This window comes from Pristiophorus japonicus, chromosome 1 (genome assembly GCF_044704955.1).
Source record: "Pristiophorus japonicus isolate sPriJap1 chromosome 1, sPriJap1.hap1, whole genome shotgun sequence".
Classification (NCBI taxonomy): Eukaryota; Metazoa; Chordata; class Chondrichthyes; family Pristiophoridae; genus Pristiophorus; species Pristiophorus japonicus.
In genome coordinates this window covers 160,022,202-160,047,082 of record NC_091977.1, presented here as the reverse complement: position 1 = coordinate 160,047,082, position 24,881 = coordinate 160,022,202, and the positions used below count along the sequence as shown (strand labels likewise).

The 24,881-nt window shown below is 43.0% G+C and overlaps 1 protein-coding gene across 10 annotated transcripts in view; it reads left to right on the top strand.

Moving 5' to 3' along the window:
- Positions 1-24,881, top strand: part of ppip5k2 (diphosphoinositol pentakisphosphate kinase 2) — a 247,870-nt gene that overhangs the window by 142,047 nt on the left and 80,942 nt on the right. For all 10 annotated transcript variants that reach the window (XM_070884183.1, XM_070884175.1, XM_070884197.1 and 7 more), the window contains 2 exons: positions 12,735-12,851; positions 19,574-19,744. In XM_070884183.1, coding sequence (XP_070740284.1) covers positions 12,735-12,851; positions 19,574-19,744 — 288 coding nt within the window. The remainder of the gene's footprint in view (positions 1-12,734; positions 12,852-19,573; positions 19,745-24,881) is intronic.

Sequence of the window (24,881 nt, the reverse complement as noted above, 5' to 3'; positions counted from 1 at the left end):
CCACAAGCCCTTATCTTGCATAGCAACCTTTTATGTGGCACCTTATCGAATATCTTTTGGAAATCCAAATATACTACATCCACTGATTCCCCTTTATCTACCATGCTAGTTACATCCTCAAAAGACTAATACATTTGTTAAACACTCTTTCTCTTTCATAAAACCACATTAACTCTGCCTAATCATATTCTGATTTTCTAAATGCCCTGCTACCACTTCCTTAATAATGGATTCCAATATTCCAGCATCTTCCTGACGATTGATGTCAGAGTAACTAGCCGAAAGTGCCCTGTTTTCTACCCCCCTCCTTTCCTGAGTAGCGGGGTTACATTTTCTACCTTCCAATCCGCTAGGACCATTCTAAAATCTAGGGAATTTTGGCAGATCCAATGCATCCACTATCTCTGCAGCCACCTCTTTTAGAACCCGAGGATGTAGGCCATTGGGTCCAGGGAATATTGTCGGCTTTTAGTCTCATTAGTTTCTCGAGCACTTATTCGCTACTAATATTAATTACTTTGTTCCTTACTCTTATTAGCCCCTTGATTCCCCACTATTTTTTGTATGCTTTTTATGTCTTCTACTGTGAATACAGATACAAAATCTTTGCTTAAAGTCGCTGCCATTTCCTTATTCACCTTTATAATTTCATCTGTCTCAGCCTCTAAGGGACTAATGCGCCCTTTTGCTACTCTTTACCTGTAGAAGCTCTTACAATCTGTTTTTATATTTCTTACTAGTTTACACTCATTCTATTTTCTCCTTTTTTCAATTAATTTTTTGGCTATCCTTTGCTGGTTTCTAAAGTTCTTCCAATCCTCAGGCTTACTATTCTTCGCAACATTATAAGCCTCTTTTAATCTAATACTTTCCTTAATTTCTTTAGTTAGTCACGGATGAATGACTTTTTCCGTGGAGATTTTACTTCTCAATGGAATGTATGTTCATTGAGAATTTTAGAATATTTCTTTAAATATTTTCCAATCTATCTTGGCCAACTAACCCCTCATACCTATGTAACTAGCTTTATTTAAGTTTAAGACTCTTGTTTCTCACTGAAGTATTTCACTCTCGAACTCAAATGTGAAATTCTATCGTATTATGATCACTCTTCCTCAGCGGAATCTTTACTATAAGATTACTAATTAACCCTGCCTCATTACACAATGCAAGATCTAAAATAGCCTGTTCGCTGGTTGGTTCCATGACGTTTTGTTCTAGGAATGAACTCGTCCTCCAGACTACCTTTGCCAATTTGATTTGCCCAGTCTATATGAAGATTAAAGTCCCCCATGATTGTTACATTACCTTTGTTACAAGCTCCTGTTATTTATTGATTAATACTGTTTAGGGTCTGTAAACTATTCCCTCCAGTGTTTTCTGACCCTTATTATTTCTTATCTCTACCCATACTGATTCTACTTCCTGATCTTTCAAGCCAAGATCCTTTCTCACTACTGTCCTTGTGTCATCTTTTATTATCAGGGCTACCCCGCTCTTCCATCCTGTCTGTCTTTTCAAAACATCAAGTACTCGGGTATATTTAGTTTCCAAAATTGGTCACCTTGCAACCATATCCCTGTAATGGCTATTAGATCAAAGCCATTTATCTCTATTTGTGCCTCTAATTCATCTATCATGTTACAAATGCTTTGTGCATTCAGATAAAGGGTCTTTAATTTTAACTTTTACCATTGTTCCCTGCTTTCACCTTATTCGTTGATGCACTTTTACAGTTAAACTCTGTCCCTTCCTGTCATACTCTGGTCATTTTTATCCAAATCGCGACACTGCTCCATTGCCTTGACCTTTCTCTTTAGATTTCTAAATTTCCCCTCATCTGACCCCCAGCGCCACTCTTTTTAGTTTATAGCCCTATCTACAGCCCTAGTTATTTGATTCGCCAGGACACTGGTCCCAGCTGATTAAGTGAAGCCCGGCCCAATGGAACAGTTCCCTCTTTCCCCAGCAATGGTGCCAGTGCCACATGAATTGAAACCCCTTCCTCCCACACCACTCCTTTGAGCCACGCATTTATCTCTCTGATCTGCTTGCCCCTATGCCAATTTGTGTGTGGCTCAAGTAACAATCCAGAGATTATTATCTTTGCGGTTCTGCTTTTTAATTTGGACCCATGCTCCTCAAACTCTCTCAACAGAGCCTCATTCCTAGTTCTACCCATGTCGTTCCTACATGGATCACAGCAACTGGAATCTCCCCCTCCCACTCCAAGTTCTTCTCTAGCCACGTGGAGATATCCTTAACCTTGGCACTGGGCAGGCACCATAGTCTTCGGAACTCCCGGTCTCGGTTGCAGAGAACAGTATCTATCTCCTTGACTATACTGTCCCCTACCACTACAACATTCTCTTTCACTCCCCCCATTTGAATGACTTCCTGTACCACGGTGCCAGGCTTAGTTTGCTCATCCACCCTGCAGACTTTACCCTCATCCACGCAGGCAGCAAAAACTTCAATCCTGTTGGATAGGGGCAAAAGCTGAGGCTTCTCCAGCACTGTACCTGGGGTTCGCCTTCTCTGCCTGAGTTACAGTCAACGCTTGCGGCCTTCCGCGAGAGATGGGCGGCGGAGGGACTGGAGTGCATCATCACCCTCAGCAACCAAATTTTAATTTGATTTGTTTAACATCCAAAGTTTAATTTGTGAAGTTGTTGGTTTTAGTGCCCCCTTGTAAGGGGGGCACTTGATTTCTAGTTTTACTAAAATAGTTGAGTTGCAGTCACACACTCCTGTTTCTGACCACTACCTAACCTAAGGCGCGTGACTGCCTCCTGGATCAAAGAGGCTTCCCACGGGCAGTTGCCTCCGACTTGAAACATTTCTACGAAAGCACCTGGTGGTCCAGGAGGAGTGTGGAATTCCAGTGGGGAGACCTTCTCTTCCCGCACTGCGAAGTACCCTCATGTCGTCCAGGTTCCCACGCAGAAGGTGCAGTCACGTGTGACTGCTCAGCCAATCAGGTACTGTATTCCACAGCCTTCTCATTAATAGCAATGAGAACTCCGTATCTACGAGTTCGCATTGCTATTAATGAGAAAAAAAAACAAAGACACTAAACACATATAATAACAAATAAATAACACACCTCGCATAATTAAAATTAATTGAAATTAAAGTTAATAATTATCAGAGAAAATGTTTTTTTCTGAATTTAAAAAAATTTTTAAATTATGGTTAAAAATAAATGTAACGTGGTGGGCAGGGTTGTTAAAAATAATGTTTTTTTTTAAATTTAATTAAATTATATTTTTATATGTTTTTAAATTCTTGAGCCTGTTTGCGCTTTTATCAGGCGCAAACATTTTGAGGACATTTGCTGGGCAAGGTATGGGTAAATACCGCAATCTTGCCCATGCGCAAATATCCTCGCTCCCTGTCTTGTATCTTACATGGCCACTGTTGGTACTATATCAAGGTGTGCCACCAGAGGGCACAGCAGTGGGAGACTCGTAGGTTACTTGTACAGGTGTGCTTGGCCCAGTATAAAAGGCAGGCCACCAGGTGTGATCCTCACTCTGGAGTTAACTAATAAAGGACTAAGGTCACTACAGTTCAAGTACAACACACTGCCTCGTGGAGTCATTGTTAGAGCATCTAAGGACACAACAACTGGCGACGGGATTACGAACTTTCACACGGAAGTGGCTACCCCTGGTACGTTGCAGCAGTTCGCCGATGGTGATGATTGGGACGACTTTGTAGAGAGGCTAGAACACTTTTTCACAGCAAACGATCTGGCAGGAGACGACCTGGCCGCACTGGCTGATAAGCGCAGAGCTATCCTGCTAACCAGTTGTGGGCCCAACATCGATGGCCTCGTCAGGGACTTGCTGGCACCAGCGAAGACAACGACCACGTCGTACAAGGAGCTCGTAACCCTGATCTGTGAGCAACTCAAGCCCAAGGAGAGCATCCTCACAGCCAGACACCGGTTCTATACCCACCGAAGGCCAGGAAGTTGCGAAGTACGCCGCAGACCTCAGGAGACTGGCGGCACCATGCGAGTTCGACACCCACTTCAACGAAGTGCTGCAGGACATTTTTGTCATTGGAATTGGCCATGAGGGCCTTTTTCACAAGCTACTGTCTGCAGATACCACAGTGCAGAAGGCCATCTCTGTGAGTCAGTCATTCATGACCTCGACCTGCGGCACGAGGCAGATGTCTCACCCTCAGGACTCAAACCTGGCAGGTACTATGCACAGAGTGGCGCCGTTCAGGAGCTGAACTGTTGAGCGCGAATCCTCTTAGGGAAGAGAGAACAGGCCCCCGAATCCCTTAACTCAGCGCCCCCCCCTTGGCGGACTCTAATCAAGTAGCACCATACTGGCGTTGCGGACGGAATCACAGGGCTCACCAGTGCCGTTTTAAAGACTATGTTTGCAAAGACTATCGCACAAAGGGCCATCTCCAGCGAATGTGTAAGAGAAATAGGACTCGCTGTGTCAATGAGGAGTCCGCAGGTGGCCATGAATCCAGTGCAGATTATGAATTGTTCGACAGAGAGGCAGCCCAGTCCCACAGGGAGGTACATAACATGTTTACCTGCACCACCGAGTGTTCCCCGCTGAAGATGGAAGTCGAGATAGAGGGAAGTCCAGTCTTCATAGAAGTGGACACGGGGGTGAGCCAGTCAGTGATGAATCAAGGAGCCTTTGAGAGGCTATGGGATGATCTGGCTGAACGACCCGAGTTGGCCCCGGTTCAGGCAAAACTGCGCACCTACACCAATTAAATTATCCCAGTGGTTGGTAGTGTGAATGTAAAGGTACTCCATGATGGCGCGGTGCACAATTTACCTCTGTGGATTGTTGCAGGTGATGGACCAACGCTGCTCGGCAGAAGGTGGATGGAGAATATCCATTGGAAGTGGGAAGATTTCACCCCTCCAGCGATCAAAGCCCTCAGCGCTCAGAGGCAAAGCAAGCCCTTACCTGAGGATCCGGTACCGATGAGCTAACCAGCACGGCACCCGAGACACAGACCGCTCAGCACGACTGCATGGAGTCGATCCAGCTGAGATGACCCGAACGCATCTTCCAGGCTCCAGTGGCAGGACTCTGGAGGGAGAAAATCGGATCCAGCAATGACTTCCCAACTGCAGAGGCAGAACCCGGGGAGAAGAGGATCACCGCAATCGACATCGTGGACGAAGAAAAGATGGTGGACGAAAAAAAGATGGCGCCTGAACCACGAGGCGATGCGCTGAAGACAAAGATGGCCACGGCCAGACCACAAGGTGCAGCGCTGATGGGGCAACACATAGCACCAAACGGAAAAACGGATTGGGGTAAAGCAAGCAAGGCTCTCTTAAAGGAGGCCTGCAACCCTGCAATTAAAGGGACTGTTCCACACATTTAAGTAATGTAACAAGAATTGTAAGTTAGAGACTAAAGGTGTAACGGATTATGTAAAGTGTGTAACTGACCATCTAAAATGTATAACTGATAATCGGAATTGTATACATGCAACCAGTGATGAAAAGTCGCGCGACCGTGATCGGACCCCAAGAATGTCCATCATAAGTAAGGAAAAGTTGTGCGATGCAGGATTCCCACCGCACGCAGCCAATGCTGTGGGCAGACACCCATCGGGTGCACACAGGTCCAGCAAGCTACCCAATGCTGTATCCTGCGTCCCGGGGACCAGAGTCATGCACCATGAAGCGTGGTCACAAGCAGCCAACACACACGAGCTGCGAAGCAAGTGACCCCAGCAGGGCAACGGCAACGGTAGTGATACCATGCCCTGGGTCGGCTCCATCTCTCAGGCAACCGATGGCACCAACTGCCACGAGCCTGAAGGAGCAGACTGCCCCAAGGCCATATCCCTAGATGTAGGGTCAACTGCCACTGTTCCCCCAGAGGAAACAGACACCAGGGAGGGGGGGGTCACAGACATCTGTGAACCTGCCTGACGTGAGGAGGCTACGTGAGCCATCCGGCTTTCCACTGCCAGCACCGGGCACTGAGCCGCCACCAGACTGCAGGGAAACCACCCAGCTTGTCCTTATGCACTGGTCACCACAGAACCACACACAAAAAAATACATGAACTTGAATGTACATGAATGTCAAGAGCTCCGCCACACCAACGTGGGAGGGGGGGAGGAATGGAGTGGTCAGGAACACACACAAACAGCAACCACCAGCATGCTACTGCACCAACTACTCACCCAAGGTTGAGTCGGCCCGCCAGAGGTCTACCAGAACCCATATAGAGCTAAGCCCAGAACATAGTTAATGCAGAGGCGATTTGCACTGAGGGTTCAGGGGGCAGTGATGTCATGTATCTTACATGGCCACTGTTGGTACTATATCAAGGTGTGCCACCAGAGGGCACAGCAGTGGGAGACTTGTAGGTTACCTTTACAGGTGTGCTTGGCTTAGTATAAAAGGCAGGCCACCAGGTGTGATCCTCACTCTGGAGTTAACTAATAAAGGACTAAGATCACTACAGTTCAAGTACAACACTGTCTCGTGGAGTAATTGTTAGAGCATCTAAGGACACAACACTCCTGCGATGCGGATCATCTGTCAAGCTCCAGCTTGACGTAGAAACATAGAAAGTAGGTGCAGGAGTATGCCATTCGGACCTTCGAGCCTGCACCATCATTCAATAAGATCATGGCTGATCATTCACCTCAGTACCCCTTTCTGCTTTCTCTCCATACCCCTTGATCCCTTTAGCCATAAGGGCCATATCAAACTTCCCCTTGAATATATCTAATGAACTGGCATCAACAACTCTCTGCGGTAGAGAATTCCACAGGTTCACAACTCTGAGTGAAGATGTTTCTCCTCATCTCAGTCCTAAATGGCTTACCCCTTATCCTTAGACTGTGACCCATGGTTCTGGACTTCCCCAACATCGGGAACATTCTTCCTGCATCTAACCTGTCCAGTCCCGTCAGAATTTTATATGTTTCTATGAGATCCCCTCTCATTCTTCTAAACTCCAGTGAATACAGGCCCAGTCGATCCAGTCCCTCCTCATATGTCAGTCCTGTCATCCCGGAAATCAATCTGGTGAACCTTCGCTGCACTCCCTCAATAGCAAGAATGTCCTTCCTCAGATTAGGAGACCAAAACTGAACACAATATTCCAGATGAGGCCTCACCAAGGCCCTATACAACTGCAGTAAGACCTCCCTGCTCCTAAACTCAAATCCCCTTGCTATGAAGGCCAACATGCCATTTGCCCTCTTAACCCCATCTTGTACCTGCATGACAACTTTCAGTGACTGATGAACCATGACACCCAGGTCCTCATTGCACCTCCCCTTTTCCTAATCTGCCGCCATTCAGATAATATTCTGCCTTCACATTTTTGCCACCAAAGTGGATAACCTCACATTTATCCACATTATACTGCATCTGCCATGCATTTGCCCACTCACCTAATCTGTCCAAGTCACCCTGCATCCTCCTCACAGCTCACATCGCCACCCAGCTTAGTGTCATCTGCAAACTTGGAGATATTATACTCAATTCCTTCATCTAAATCATTGATGTATATTGTGAAGAGCTGGGGTCCCAGCACTGAGCCCTGCGGCACCCCACTAGTCACTGCCTGCCATTCTGAAAAGGACCTGTTTCTCCCGACTCTCGGCTTCCTGTCTGCCAACCATTTCTCTATCCACATCAATACATTACCTCCAATATCATGTGCTATAATTTTGCACAACAATCTCTTGTGTGTGACCTTGTCAAAAGCTTTTTGAAAGTCCAAGCAGGATTTCCCTTTCATAAATCCATGCTGACTTGGACCGATGCTGTCACTGTTTTCCAAATGCGTTGCTATTTCATTTTTAATAATTGATTCCAACATTTTCCCCACGACTGATGTCAGGCTAAACCAGTCTATAATTGCGCGTTTTCTCTCCTTCCTTTTTGAAAAAGTGGTGTTACATTAGCTACCCTCCAGTCCATAGGAACTGATCCAGAGTCGATAGACTGTTGGGAAATGATCACCAATGCATCCACTATTTCTAGGGCCACTTCCTTAAGTACTCTGGGATGCAGACTATCAGGCCCTGAGGATTTATCGGCCTTCAATCCCATCAATTTCCCTAACACAATTTCTTGACTAATAAGGATTTCCTTCAGTTCCTCCTTCTTGCTAGATCCTCTGTCCCCTAGAATTTCCAGAAGGTTATTCGTGTCTTCCTTCGTGAAGACAGAACCAAAGTTTTTTTTCAATTGGTCTGCCATTTCTCTGTTCCCCATTATAAATTCACCTGATTCAGACTTCAAAGGACCTATATTTGTCTTCACTAATCTCTTTCTCTTCACATATCTACAGAAGCTTTTGCAGTCAGTTTTTATGTTCCCAGCAAGCTTCCTCTCGTACTCTATTTTCCCCCTCCTAATTAAACACTTTGTCCTCCTCTGCTGCATTCTAAATTTCTCCTAGTCCTCAGGTTTGCTGCTTTTTCTGGCCAATTTATATGCCTCTTCCTTGGATTTAACACTATCCCTAATTTCCTTTGTTAGCCACGGTTGAGCTACCTTCCCCATTTTATTTTTATTCCAGACAGGGATGTACAATCATTGAAGTTCATCCATGTGATATTTAAATGTCTGCCATTGCCTATCCACCGTCAACCCTTTAAGTATCATTCGGCAGTCTATTCTAGCCAATTCACGCCTCATACCATCGAAGTTACCTTTCCTTAAGTTCAGGACCCTAGTTTCCGAATTAACTGTGTCACTCTCCATCTTAATAAAGAATTCTCCCATGTTATGGTCACTCTTCCCCAAGGGGCCTCTCGCAACAAGATTGCTAATTAGTCCTTTCTCATTACACATCACCCAGCCTAGGATGGCCAGCCTTCTAGTTGGTTCCTCGACAAATTGGTCTAGAAAACCATCCCTTCCACACTCCAGGAAATCCTCCTCCACCGTATTGCGACCAGTTTGGTTAGCCCAATCAATATGTAGATTAAAGTCGCCCATGATAACTGCTGTACCATTATTGCACACATCCCTAATTTCTTGTTTGATGCTGCCCCCAACTTCACTACGACTGTTTGGTGGTCTGTACACAACTTCCACTAGCGTTTTCTGCCCTTTGGTATTCCGCATCTCTACCCATACAGATTCCACATCATCCAAGCTAATGTCCTTTCTTACTATTGCGTTAATTTCCTCTTTAACCAGCAATACTACCCCACCTCCTTTTCCTTTCTGTCTATCCTTCCTGAATGTTGAATGCCCCTGGATGTTGAGCCATGTCTCCGTAATCCCAATTATATAATAATCGTTAATAGCTGCCTGCGCAGTTAATTCGTCCACCTTATTACGAATACTCCTCGCATTGAGGCACAGAGCCTTCAGGCTTGTCTTTTTAACACATTTTGTCCCTTTAGAATAATGTGGCCCTTTTTGATTTTTGCCTTGGGTTTCTCTGCCCTCCATTTTTACTTTTTTTCTTTCTGTTTTTTGCTTCTTATCCCATTTTACTTCCCTCTGTCTTCCTGCATGGGCTCCCATCCCCCTGCCATATTAGTTTAACCCCTCCCCAACAGCGCTAGCAAACACTTCCCCCTAAGACATTGGTTCCGGTCCTGCCCAGGTGCAAACCGTCCGGTTTGTACTGGCCCCACCTTTCCCTAGAACCGGTTCCAATGTCCCAGGAATTTGAATCCTTCCCTCCTGCACCACTCCTCAAGCCACATATTCATCTTAGCTATCCTGCTATTGCTACTCTGACTAGCATGTGGCACTGGTAGCAATCCTGAGATTAGTACCTTTTTGAGGTCCTGCTTTTTAATTTAACTCCTAGCTCCCTAAATTCAATTTGTAGGACCTCATCCCGTTTTTTACCTATATCATTGGTACATATATGCACCAATCGGAAAAGCTGGTTTTCAGCGTATGCGCATTGTGCGCTGAAAACCGGCTTTTTTTATGCCTTCCCGGGTCTGTAGAAAGTTCGTATGCACCCGGGGAGGCTGGGATTTCCAGGCCAATACCTGCACCTCGGACTCCAGCTCAAAAACTCTGATCTGAAGTTCCTCGAGATGCACATGCCACCTGCACTGCCATCCCTTTACAACCTTGTTTTATTTATTTAGTTCATTAAAATTTGTGTATTTAATTAACTTAGTGTATAGTTTCATTTTGAACTAATTACTCAATCTATTCTAAGTTCCAGGTAGATGAAATTAAATATTTACCTGTAACACAAAGAACTACAAGTACTGGAAACAAAAAGCAGCACCTCCTTCCCTTTCTGCTCCAAATTCCCACTTTAACAATCTGTTTTGAAGCACTCTGTGCTTCAGCAGATATTGGTTACTTTTATACTCCTTGGAGCCACACCCAAGTTACAAGTGCTGACTCAGCTCCCTGTTCCAGTAATTAGCACCTATTCAAGATAAACAAAGCTGACTGACTGTTAGCTGCTACTGACAGATGAGTGGAGCGTGGGCAGATACAGCAGGAGCGGCGAGATCCGGGCGAAGGAGTGGCGAGAGACTGTAGAGGGACGTGATCGGGGCCCAGGAGAGGCATGAGTTCGGGGCCAAGGGCCCAGGGGCAGCACCGGCCAGCCACACTGCGATATATGTGCGCACTGGATCTGTGCAGCAGAGCAGATCTCCAGTCGTCTTGGATAACCTTTGCCACTGGACCAAGACCTAGCTCTGTCAAGCACGTGTGGTGGCTGGTATGCAACGGCCACCAAACATTAAAAAAATCCACACACAGTCATCTCCCACCCTTCAGGATGTAGTTCGGGACCTGGAATATTAGGTCCTTCATTGAAACACCTGTGAACTCAATCGTTTTTGGCGTGGAAGCAAGTCATCCTCGTTTCGAGGGACTGCCTATGATGATGATGATGATGACTTACAGGCAGTTTCTGTTAACTACAGTTTTTGAAGTTCTAAGTTAAAATCAAAATGTTTAAATAAATGTCACTTTTTACAACTAATGTACACCCAGTACTATTCTTCTCCTACAATATTACTTGAGGAAATAGTATCTATGGAGAGGGACACAGAGTTAACGTTTCAGGTCGATGACCCTTCGTCAGTTCTGACGACAGGTCATCGACCTGAAACGTTAACTCTGTTTCTCTGTCCACAGATACTGCTGACCTGCTGAGTATTTCCAGCATTTTCTGTTTTTATTTCAGATTTCCAGCATCTGCAGTATTTTGCTTTTGTTTGAGGAAATAGTAATGATTAACTCTCCACTTTATCGCAGTGTCTATAAAGTTTTAGAACATTTTTTCACTTGAATTGAGGAGCACTGATAAAAACTGTTTTTGACTTAACATTCTCCAGCTTACTGTGGTTTTTATTTCATTTCATTTGTGTTATTCAACCTCCTACACAATTGGTTAGGTCCAGTTTTGTTAAATTCATATTTCTCCATCCTCCATCCAAAAGAACAAAAATGCTTGCAGATGACTGCTTTTGTATATAAATGCTTGTTTTTGTCAACTTATTAATACTTACAAGTGAGCCTAACTAAGTAATTTTTTCCAAAATGTCTTAACTGCAACACATATGCCAATTGAAGTCAAATAAAGTATAGTTATTTTTAAAAAGTGAAAATGTTTTGTGCAGTGCACAGATCATCATCATAGACAGTCCCTCGAAATGAGGATGACTTGCTTCCACGCTAAAAAAGGATGAGTTCATCGGTGTTTCAACGAAGGACCTAATATTCCAGGTCCTGAACTACATCTTGAAGGGTGGAAGATGCCTGTGCGAGGATTTTTTTAACGTGTGGTCGCCATTGCACACCAGCCACCATACGGGCTTGACAGAGCTAGGTCTTGGTCCAGTGGCAAGGGTTATCCAAGACGACTGGAGACCAGCTCTGTTGCACGGATCTAGTGCGCACACATATCGCAGTGTGGGCAGGCCCATGCTGCCCCTAGGCCCCTGGCCCCGAAAACACGCCTCTCCTGGGCTCCAATCACATCCCTCCACAGTCTCTTGCCGCTCCTGCTGTATCTGCCCACGCTCCAATTACTGACCTGGACCTTGATGACATCACTCCTGCACCAGCTCGCACTGCTCCCTGAAGTGGCATGCCTCAACGCTGCTCCCAGGCCGCCACTCCCGCCTACCTTGGTACACATAACTGCAAGCACGCTTGCATACATGCACGCATACACACATACGGAACATAAACATGATAAAAATCACAATCAAAATATTTGTAAGATTGTTTTGCATAAATAACTTACAGTTTAAATATTTTGTTAATACATTTAAAATGTATATCTTCAATTAATAGCATATCCTTGTATGGTAAGATAATTACTTAGTAAAGTACCTGGATTGGGACTCGTCTTGGGCTTGAAAAGATATGTTTATTTCCCTTTACTTCTTTCATAAAATGGAGTTATTAGATATATTTATCCGAGCTAAGAGTGCAGTATTCCAACAATTGATGTAGCATTAAATGATACCATACCATTTCAGCAACTTAGCTGTCGGAAGCCATTGAACAGAGGCCAGGTATTTCCCTATAGTTGTCCCTGGGCTACTGCTGCAGATTATCTGGTGGCATTAGTAAAGGCCAAGGAGGAACTTACTCATCTGCCTTGCAGGTCAGAGTTAGTGCAAGGCTGATGGAATAGGAAGGAAAATAGAGGGAGGTTACCCCCTAATACAAAATTCTTTTGAAAATTAAATATTAAATTTTTCTCTAAGCCCTACAACTTCTTGTTTCTCATAACTTTAACTTTCAGGACCCTTCTTCAGAGGAACGCTTTCATGTTGAATTGCACTTCAGCCCTGGTGCTAAAGGGTGTGAGGAAGATAACAATCTTCCATCAGGTTTTGGATACAGACCAGCATCTCGTGAGGTACTCATTTTTGTGATGGGTGTTATATTGAATTGTTTATAGTTTGAAAAAAATTGTTCTCAACACAGTGACCAATGTCAAATTTAATATCAAATTTTGTCTTGTACTTCATTTTTCTGACAACAATAAGGAGAACAGTATAAGCATTTTAATAGAATTTATTTGAAGAGGTAACTAAATTCATGCATTAGGGCTATCCACCGAATATGTTTTCAGTAGTTTCAATAATATTTCATTAATTTGGTAGTGAGGCTTGCAAGGAAGATAAAGGTAAATTAAGTTAGTAGTTAGCTGGAGTTAGAATAGAAAGCAGAACATAATAAATGCATAAGGCTTTATCTGAGGCCAATGATGCCTGCAACTCTGCTGGGCCTTGGTCTGGATCCAATGCTGTTTAAACTATTCAAAGTATGTGGAGGAGGTTATTAATATTAATATCAATATTTGCGAATGGCACCAACCTATGCGACCAGGTGACTAGAATGGGTGAGATGTAACATAAAAAAGGAACTGAATGAGAAAGAAGAAAAAAACATTCATTTTATAGTGCATTTTGGGACCTTCAGACTTCCAAAAGTGCTTCACAACAAATGAATTATTTTTGAATTGTAGTCATTGTTATAATGTAGGGAAACATGGCAGCTAATTTCTGCATAGCAAGGTCACATAAACAGCAATGAAATAAATGACCAATTAATCTCTTTATTTGGTTAATGGATAATTGTTGTCTTGGGAAATCAATGGGAATCAGGGGGGAAATCTCTACTGGCTGGAGTCATACCTAGCACAAAGGAAGATGGTTGTGGTTGTTGGAGGTCAATCATCCCAGCTCCAGGTCATTGCTGCAGGAGTTCCTCACGGCAGTGTCCTAGGCCCAACCATCTTCAGCAGCTTCATCAATGACCTTCCCTCCATCATAAGGTCAGAAGTGGGAATGTTCGTTGATGACTGCACTGTGTTCAGTTCCATTCGCAACTCCTCAGAGAATGAAGCAGTCCATGCCCGCATGCAGCAAGACCTGGATGACATTCAAGCTTGGGCTGATAAGTGGCAAGTAACATTCGCGTCACCCAAGTGCCAGGCAATGACCATTTCCAACAAGCGAGAGTCTAACTCCCTCCCCTTAATATTCAACAGCATTACCATCGCCGAATCCCCCACCATCAGCATCCTGGGGATTAGCATTGACCAGAAACTTAACTGGACCAGCCACATAAATACTGTGGCAACAAGAGCGGGTCAGAGGCTGGGTATTCTGTGGCAAGCGTCTCACCTCCTGACTCCCCAGAGCCTTCCCACCATCTACAAGGCACAAGTCAGGAGTGTGATGGAATACTCTCCACTTGACTGGATGAGTGCAGCTCCAACAACACTTAAGAAGCTCGACACCATCCAAGACAAAGCAGCCTGCTTGATTGGCACCCCATCCACCACCTTCAGCGTTCACTCCCTCCACCATCGGCACACCGTGACTGCAGTGTGTACCATCTATAAGATGCACTGCTGCAACTCACTACATTTTCTTTGGCAGCACCTCCCAAACCCGCAACCTCACCACCTCAAAGACATGGGCAGCAGGCGCATGCGAACACCATCACCTCCAAGTCACACACCATCCTGACTTGGAAATATATCGCCGTTCCTTCATCGTCGCTGGGTCAAAATCCCTAACAACACTATGGGAGTACATTCACCTCGCGGACTGCAGCGCTCACTTCAGGTATTTAGATTACACTGATTGTGACGTCAATGAGTGTGCTGCGTTGATTTGACACACAATTTGCCAATTTCCAACATCGCGTTCCATGTACCGCCCTTTCCTTATCACGACCAGCTAACCAAGCGTTCAGCAACAGGAAGGAGGCCCCAACACGGCTCACCACCACCTTCTCTAGGACAATTAGAGATGAGTAATAAATGCTGGCCTTGCCAGCGAAGCCCACATCCCAGGTACGAATAAAAAAAACAGTTGCACAAACTTAGACAGAGCCAGTAGAACTGAAAAATCAAGTCAGCTGCAAGTTGTTGGTGATCCCTTTAAATAACGCTGTTGGGGGCTCCTTCCTCCTGCTGAATGCTTGGTTAGCTGGTTGTGATTAGGAGAGGACGTCAAATGGAATGCTGTTGAAAATGAGCAGATTGTGCGTCAAATCAGCGTCGCACACTCATTGACGTCACAATCCGCCTAATCCAAATACCTGGAGTGAGCGCTGGCAACGGTTGACCCCGCCCCCCCCCCCCAAAATGGCGGCCACCACGAGACCTGCCGGAAGTGAATGGGCCCCCATTTTTTCATCAAAACGGGCCTTAACGGCTTTTCTCTGAATTTCTAAGCCTACGTGTCTACGAGATGCCTGGAGGAAATGGGATACATCTCAGAATTCTTAAGGAAACAAAGGAGGAAAATAAATATGGTTCTGGTAAATATTTTTAAGAGCTCCATAATCATTGAGGATGTGCTTTTAATGACTGCTCAAGTTAAATTCCTGCTTGAGTTAGATTCCTCAGCTAAAATGAAACTTTATGACATTCTTTTTGAAAACTGATGTGAAGAATCTATTTAACACATCCATTTCATAGTCCTCGATAATCTCAATTCACCCTTCACAAACCTACACATCGTCAGCTACAAAAATAACCAAACTTTTCTTTAGATGACTGATCACATTCTCTGCTACCCTCTTGACCAATGCTACATGTAATTTTTTTCTGGCGCGGGCTATTCAATTTTTCGTGCATGCGCAGTTATTGCTATTGAAAAGCCGGTGAGTGGCCTGCACGGGACCTCCAGATCGCTTTGCGGAAAAATTGCTCTTAACCTACGTAATATTTTCAATAAAAACAGGATTCCGTTGCATATTTTTTAAATATGATTGTATTCCCAAGAACATTAAACACCACAGATAATATCATTCCGTCATGCTCATTTTCAAAGAAAAACTCTATTGCAACTGCCACATCAGCAAGAATGGAATTAACACACTTCTCTTGCAGCTGATCTTAAGATCTTGGATATGCTTGACATTGCAATGAGATTGCTGAGCTTAGACTACTTGGGCCAATTTTCATTCTGGATGGACATGAGCCACTGATGCAATGGTGCCGCCTGACCAATGTCCTTGGTGAGAGAACCGAGCCATTTTGATGGCTGGGCCTCATCTGTGTAATGTCTAGCTACATCCACTAAACCATGGATCACAGGTAGCTTACAGATTGGGTGGAGGGGGGGTAATTGAACTGGAAATCTGGCAGGTCATCCATGGAACAGAGCGAGACACTTTGATGCAGCAAACGGCAGATTTTCCACCTCTATTTTTGGTTATGTCAAGGGGCAGGGGTTAAACTCTTTCTTGTGGAAAATAGTAATTGCTTGGCACTTGTGTGGCGTAAATGTTAATTGCCACTTATCAGCCAAGCCGGAATGTCATCCAGGTCTTACTGCATGCGGGCACGGGCTGCTTCCTTATCTGAGGAGTTGCGAATGAAACTGAACAATGTGTAATCATCAGTGAACATTCTCACTTCTGACCTTATAATGGAGGGACGGTCATTGATGAAGCAGCTGAAGATGGTTTGGCCTAGGACACTACCATGAGGAACTCTTGCAGTGACGTCCTGGGGCTGTAATGATTGGCCTTCAACAGCCACATCCATCTTCCTTTGTGCTAGGTATGACTCAGACCAGTGGAAAGTTTTTCTCCTGATTTTAATTGACTTCAGTTTTACTAGGGCTTCTTGATGCCACACTCGGTCAAATGCTGCCTTGATGCTGAGGGCAGTCACTCTCACTTCACCTCTGCAATTCAGTTCTTATGTCCATGTTTGGACCAAGACTATAATGAGATCTGAACCCAAAATGAGCATCGGTAAGCAGGTTATTGGTGAGTAAATGCTGCTTGATAACACTGTCGACGACACCTTCCAACACTTTGCTATTGATTGAGAGTAGACTGATGGGGCGGTAATTGGCCGGATTGGATTTGTCCAGTTTTTGTAGACACTACTTGGGCAGTTTTTCACATTGTAAGGTAGATGCTAGTGTTGTAACTGTACTGGAACAGCTTGGCTAGAGGCCTGGCTAGTTCTGGAGCGCATGCCTTCAGCACGACAGTCGGGATGTTGTCGGGGCCCATAGCCTTTGCTGTATCCAATGCACTCAACCGTTTCTTGATATCACGTGGACTGAATCGATGGCTTCTGTGATGGTGGGGACCTCAGGAGGAGGCAGAGATGCATCATCTACTCTTAGGAACATAGGACCATGAGTAGGCCATTCAGACCCTCGACCCTGCTCTGCCATTCAGTGAGATCAAGGGTAATCTGCAACCTAACTCCATCCATCTGCCTTTGGCCCCATATCCATTAATGCCTTTGGTTAACAAAAAGCTACCAATCTTAGATTTAAAATTAACCGTTGATGTAGCATCAATTGCCATTTGCGGAAGAGTTCCAAACTTCTGCCACTCTTCATGTGTAGAACTGTTTCCTAACTTCACTCCTGAAAGGTCTGGCTCTAATTCTTAGACTATGCCCCCTAGTCCTAGAATCCCCAAACAGTGGAAGTAGTTTCTCTCTATCTACCAAATATCTGTTTCCCTTAATATCTTGAAAACTTTGATCAAATCACTCTCTAACCGTGTAAATTCTGGGGAATACACCTCTAATTTGTGTAATCTCTCCTCGGAACTTAACCTTTCAAGTCTGGGTATCATTCTGGTAAACCTACGCTGCACTCCCTCCAAGGCCAATATATCCTTCCGAAGGTGTGGTGCCCAGAACTGCTCACAGTACTCCAGGTGTGGTCTAATACAGGTTTTATATAACTGCAGCATAACTTCTACACTCTGTCCTTCTGGCTGAAAGTATTTGCAAATGCTTCAGCCTCGTCTTTTGTTCATGGAGTCTTCTCTTCCCATTAGTTGGTTAATTGTCCACTACCATTCACGACTGGTTGTAGCAGGGCTTCAGAGCTTTGATCTGATCCATTGATTGTGGGATCACTTACCTCTGTCTTAAAGCATTCTATCTGCTGTTTAGCATGCATGTAGTCCTATGTTGCACAGATTGGCACCTCATTTTTAGGTACGCCTGGTGCTGCTCCTGGAATGTTCTTCTGCACTCCTCATTGAACCAGAGTTGGTCCCCTGCCTTGATGGTAATAGTAGAGTGCAGGATATGCCGGGCCATGAGGTTAAAGATTGTGGTGGAATATAATTCTGCTGTTGCTGATGGCCCACAGTGCCTCATGGATGCCCAGTTTTGAGCTGCTTGATCTGTTCTGAATTATTCCCATTAAGCACAGTGGTGCTACCACACAACACAATGAAGGGTGTCCTCAGTGTGAAGGCGGGACTCCGTCTCCACAGGACTGTGTGGTGGTCACTGCTACCAATACTGTCTTGTACAGGTGCATTTGCGACAGATAGGTTGGTGAGGACGAGGTCAAGGAAGTTTTTCCCCTTAAGTTGGTTCTCTCACCACCTGCCGCAGGCCCAAGTCTAGCAGCTATGTCCTTCAGGACTCGTTCAGCTTGGTCAGTGGTGGTGCTTGCGAGCCACTCTTGGTGATGGACATTGAAGTCCCCCACCCAGAGTACATTCTGTGCTCTTGCTACCAGAGGTACTTCTTCCAAGTGGTGTTCAACAAGGACGAGCACTGATTCATCATCTGAGGGAGCGCGGTAGGTGGTAATCAGCAGGAGGTTTCCTTGCCCATACTTGACCTGATGCCATGAGACTTCATGAGGTCTGGAGTCAAAGTTGAGAACTCCGAGGGCCACTCCCTCCTTACTGTATACCACTGTGCCGCCACCTTTGCTGGGTCTGTCCTGCCAGTGGGACATGACATACGTAGGGATGGTGATGGCGGAGTACGGGATGTTGTCTGAAAGGTATGATTCTGTGAGTATGACTCTGTCAGGCTGTTGCTGGACGAGTGTGTGGAACAGCTCTGCCAATTTTGGCACAAGTCCCCAATGTTGGTGAGGAGGACTTTGCAAGGTAGACTGGGCTGGATGTGCTTTGTCATATCCAAAAGCCATTGCCTAGGTCGATGCCACGTGGTCCGTCCGGTTTTATTACTGATTTTCGTAGCCATTTGGTACAACTGAGTGGCTTGCTGGGCCATTTCAGATGTCAGTTAAGAGTCACATAATAGGCCAGACCAGGTAAGTCAGATTTCCTAAAGGACATTAGTGAGCCAGAACAATCCATTAGTAATGGCCACCATTACTGATAGTTGTACAAGCTTTTTTTTAAATTCCAGATTCATTTCATTAACAGAATTTAAATTCCACAGCTGCCATGGCCTCTAGATTACTAGTCCAGTAAACGTTGTCTCTGTGCTTTATGTTACCATTCCCTTTTCCAATTGTAAAACAGGCCAGTCTTAAGCCATGATTCCACCTTTATCCTGTTGAGTCACTCTGGGTTACTCCCTGTTACTTATGTCACATCACAACTTAGCAAGAAGGGAGACTGAACTTGAGGGTTTTCACATGGGTAAGAAAAATGTCCATTGTACAAAAGCACCAACATAATTCTGGTGAGACTATTATTACACTTTGTAAAATGGAGGAGTACTTGAAAGTTTAAGAGCTTCCTAAGACTTTGTAAAGTTGGAAAATGTGCCCTCTTTTCCTCCTTGGAGGAAAGAGGAAAAACCTGACAGAAATTGATCTTTCAATTAACTTGTAGAAGTGACAATGTGTCCTTTAATAATAGAATGACAGTGGAAGCAAAACCTTCTTGAAAAATGACTGTGACGAGGACTCCGTTTCAAGAAGAGAAGATGCTGAAAAGGCTACAGTGTTCTTCAGGCCAATGGTCTCTGATCCCATTTATATACATCGAAAATCCCCGCTGCCACGCCCCAAGAAAGTAGGCTCAGTGGAAGTAAGTTTGTAAAAAAAACTTTCTCTTTAAGGCTTTTTGGAAGTTTGTACGAGTTCTTTTTTCTGAAATTGCAAGAGGTAAGTGTAAGAAATATAAAAAACATTAAAAGAGAATAACCTTTTTAACCTCCATTTATGTTACCAGAAAAGGGTTGTTTACTTCTAGTAATAGTGACAATGAAGACTATTGAGTGCAACACTGCAGATGGATGCAATATTAAATGGAGGCCAACATCATTATAAAAACAGTGCTGTATTACTACTGCTATATTTTATTAGAGAATTGTTGCTGTTTGTGCTGGGCACTACTTTAATGCCACCTATCTTTATATAATGTAGCAATGAGTTGAGCTCACGTTTTTTTAAAAACACATATGGTTGCAGTAAATTTAGTTACATGCTCAGTGCCACTAAGCTTCTGTCCCAACAGAAGCTTAGGTTATGCTTTTTTCTTAGTGAAGAGCAAGTTATTATTTAAATGGAGAAAGATTGCAAAGTGCTGCAGTACAGCGGGACCTGGGGGTACTTGTGCATGAAACACAAAAGGATAGTATGCAGGTACAACAAGTGATCAGGAAGGCCAATGGAATCTTGGCCTTTATTACAAAGGGGATGGAGTATAAAAGCAGGGAAGTCTTGCTACAGCTATACAGGGTATTGGCCACACATGGAATACTGTGTGCAGTTTTGGTTTCCATATTTACGAAAGGATATACTTGCTTTGGAGGCAGTTCAGAGAAGGTTCACTAGGTTGATTCCAGAGATGAGGGGGTTGATCTATGAGAAAAGGTTGGGTAGGTTGGGCCTCTACTCAGAAGATTGAGAGGTGATATCAAAACATATAAGATGAGGGGGCTTGACAAGGTGGATGCAGAGAGAATGTTTCCACTGATAGGGGAGACTAGAACTAGGGGGCATAATCTTAGAATAAGGGGCCGCCCATTTAAAACTGAGAGGAGGAGAAATTTCTTCTCAGGGGGTTGTAAATCTGTGGAATTCGCTGCCTCAGAGAGCTGTGGAAGCTGGGACATTGAATAAATTTAAGATAAAGATAGACAGTTTCTTAACCGATACGGGAATCAGGGGTTCTGGGGAGGGTGTAAGGAAGTGGACCTGAGTCCATGATCGGATCATCCAAGATCGTATTAAATAGCAGAGCAGACTTGAGGGTCCGTATGGCCTACTCCTGCTCCTATTTCTTATGTTCTTACGAAACAAACTGATTTGACAAGGTTTGTTTTGTGTTTCAAATAATGTGTAAACAAGGTAAACATATTAGTTGGACTAAGATTGATTTATTCATGGCGTGAGTGTGGAGAGAAAATATTTCGAAGAGAGGCCTATATGCAACAGTTCTTTATGGATCATAAAACAAAAGAAAATAAGTGATTCTAAACAGGAGAGTTTTGTTACAGCAGTTTCATGATTATTATAGGAACTAAACCAGTTTACTCTCCTAAATATCAAAAATATTTTAATGGACCGGGACCGTTAAATGTTGCACTCACATTAATCTTCATTGTCGCTGTTACTGTAATCTTTTTATTTTTATGATATTTGTAGAATTTTAATTATTCAGGGTTATCTTTTTTACTGAACAGATCATGATATATCTCCTATTATGTTGAGTAAAATATAAGGCACCTCTAACATTGGAAGGGGGAAACTGGAATGTAGATTGCCCAAACCAATCTCTCAGTAAAACTATTCAGAGATTTGGAGCAGATTTCTCCCAGGCTTTTTAACTCGGGAATGGGGAAAGCTGTGGTGAGCACTATAAATATGAGAATTTTATAAATGGGGAGTGGATGGTATCTGGATGTCTCCATTAGATTTACTATCCTATAGCTCATTTCCCATCATCCATTATCATCTACTTAAAATGCTATTCAAATATGCAGTTTCATTCTGATGTACATAGTTAGTTAAAAAAACAATCTGCCAGTTAAATATTTATATATTATGGTAGAGAATGACGATAACTAATTGAGCCTGTCCCACACAATTGCGATACCTTGTGGATCACAACATATGGGGGCCGAAATTGCCCTCCGCCTGAAACTGGTCACACCTACTGCTTTTCAAGTGTTCTGTCCGCCCCAATGTATGAGAATTATGCCAATTCTGCGGAGGCAAGCTGCAAAGTAATTAATTTCAATGCAATTTCAGTTATGTGAAGAGTCATAGAACTATCAAAGACTGTATTGGGCCACTGAAAGATATTCAAGGACACGTTACAAAGGACTCATTGGGATGGCAGAAATATTAAATGAGAACTTTGCATCGGTCTTCACCCTGGAAGAAGTTCAGCTGTTTGGCTTTTGATTCCGGTCGGAGCGGTGTTGGTGTGGGGAGAGGGGCGGAAGTGTGGTTGGGTCAGAAGTGGGGGAGGGTGGAGTGGCTAGGAGCTCGCACAACACATGCCCATCTTCCTGAGGATCCTCAGGTGGATATCATCTGGCCCATCTGCTTTATCTATTTTCAAGTTTTTAATTCTTTCTAAAACAATATGTTCATCTATGTTAATACTAGTTTTGTTAGTAACATTATTAAATTCTAATAGTTGAGCATCATCTTCCAGTTCTGATAGTTCTATGACTCTTCACATAACTGAAATTGCATTGAAATTAATTACTTTGCAGCTTGCCTCCATAGAATTGGCATAACTTCCTCATTTAAGGTTTTGTTGCATATTATTTAATGTTTAAAACATTTGTGACTAAATGTTACTTGATGCAGTTTTTTTAGGATGTATTTTGGGTAACATGTAGCTACTTGAATGTGTACTAGTAAAAGTATGTTGCAGTTATGTCGCTAATAAATACTCTACTTTATTTGCTAAATGCATCTACTGCAAAACTTATAACTTAACTGCTAATGGTCATAAATTTTAAGATTAAATAAGTCCTCTCTTCTGTCATACTTGTTAATTTATCTTCCATTCCCATCATTGCTTTATTATCTGGGCCCCTCTCCCCACTCCAACATGGAATTTTGTTATTGGTTTAAAAAAAACTTATTTCACAGTGGTAAAAGTCCATAAATTTATTAGTATTGAAATTATGGATCAGTGTGTGAAATTTATTCTGAATTTACTATAAGTAGGAGGCAGAGTAGATATTGCACATATCTGGGCTAGGCATTCCAGAACCTTGAAATAAACACATGATAAAGAACCATTTGTTGATTAGTAGTGAAACTACAGTGCATCTCATTGCACACTATCCATCTGAGAATTTTCAATTTTTCTTTATTTCCCCTTCCTCTCAATCTTTTACCAGTTACAATGTGTTCTGTACTAACTTTTATTTCAGAAATAATTACTTGCTTTTTGATATCTCACTCAATTGCTATGCAAGATGGTATTGTAACATACATCACTTTATATAAATGCCAATTTCCTTCTTGATAAACTGAAGGATGTTGCAGTCCATCTATGCGTGTTTCTTTTCTCCCCACAACTGTTCAGTAAATTTATTTTTTCCATTTCTTTGGATCCTTCTGTGCAATTTAACATTTCATCAACAAAGGCAGGCACCCTTTTTACAAAGTTTCTACCTGTCCCACTATTGATCCAGCAACTGAATTATAGAGGAGCAGTTCTGACTGGCCATTTTTTTGCATTTTTACTTTAAATCAGATGATTTAGACCAACATAATACAATAAAATATCATAATTTGATAAATTGACTTATTCCTGGAAGGTATAAACATTGATGATTATGATTGTTTAAAACATTCTGTTCTATGATTTAAAAGCTGTGAACTGGATTTCATTTTGATTTCAGGCACTATGTACTTCCTTTGCATGTGCAAAATTAGCTTTACTTCACTTTAGATGGAAATGGCTGAAAATGTAGTAATCTGAGAAATAGAAAGCTTTTAGTTATGATATCTTAAAACTTTTCTTGAGTATTATCACAAATATCCCTATAGTTTAAAAGATTTGAGAACTGTGCAAAATGAACAGCTACCAGCCCACAGTATTTTGTAAGCAGAAGTAATCCCTAAACATCTACCTGATTTCAGTATGGAAAACTGAAACTGAGAGAATTAAATTCCTCCTGGCGATAATTAAAATAAAATCTGCATTCAATTTTGTATTCTCTTGGTTGCAAAATTTACTACATTTTGGTAGCAAACTATGCTGGGGCATTACAAATCTACATTATTAAAATTTGATTAAACCAAATCTGTGAAATAAGTTACAGGATATATCATCTTTTGTGTACAAAAGAAATACAATTTTAAAGTAGTCACCAACTATCCCAAAACTGTGCATGCAAAAAAACTCAATAATTTAAAAGTTTTGAAGTAGTATCTGCTAAATATAGAACATTTTAACTCTCTAACCATGCCAACATGAAGATTTAATGAATCATAGAATGAGAATGCAGTAGGAGGCCATTCGGCCCAATGTATCCATGCCAGCTCTTTGAAAGAGCTATCAAATTAGTTCCACTCCCCTGCTCTCTCCCTATTGCCCTGTGAATTTTTCCCCTTCAAATATTTATCCAATTCCTTTTTGAAAGTTATTATTGAATCAGCTTCCACCATCCTTTCAGGCAATGCATTCCAGATCATCATAACTCACTGCGTAAAATCATTTTTCCTCATGTCGCGTCTGGTTCTTTTGCCAATTACTTTAAATCTGTATCCTCTGGTTACCGACCCTTCTGCCACTGGAAACAGTTACTCCTTATTTACCCATTCCTGCTTTTGAACACCTATCAAGTCTCCTGTTAAACTTCTCTGCTGGAAAGAGAACAACCCGTTTCTTTAGCTTCTCCACGTAACTGAAGTCTTTCATCCCGAGTACCGTTCCAATAAATCTCCTCTGCACCCTCTCCAAGATCTTGATATCCTTCCTAAATTGTAGTTCCCAGAATTCGCCACAATACTCCAGCTGAGGCCTAACTGTTTTATAAAGATTTAGCATAACCTCCTTGCTTTTGTACTTAAATTTAAAACTTCAGTTCAAAATTGGCATAGTGACAAGAAGCAAAAGGTGGTGTAGGATGGATGTTTTTCAGACTGGCAGGTGGTTTGCAATGGTGTTCCCCAAGGGTCAGTTTGGGTCCATTTCAATTTTTATAAACTACCTAGGCTCTGGTGTAGGGAGAAGCATTATAAAGTTT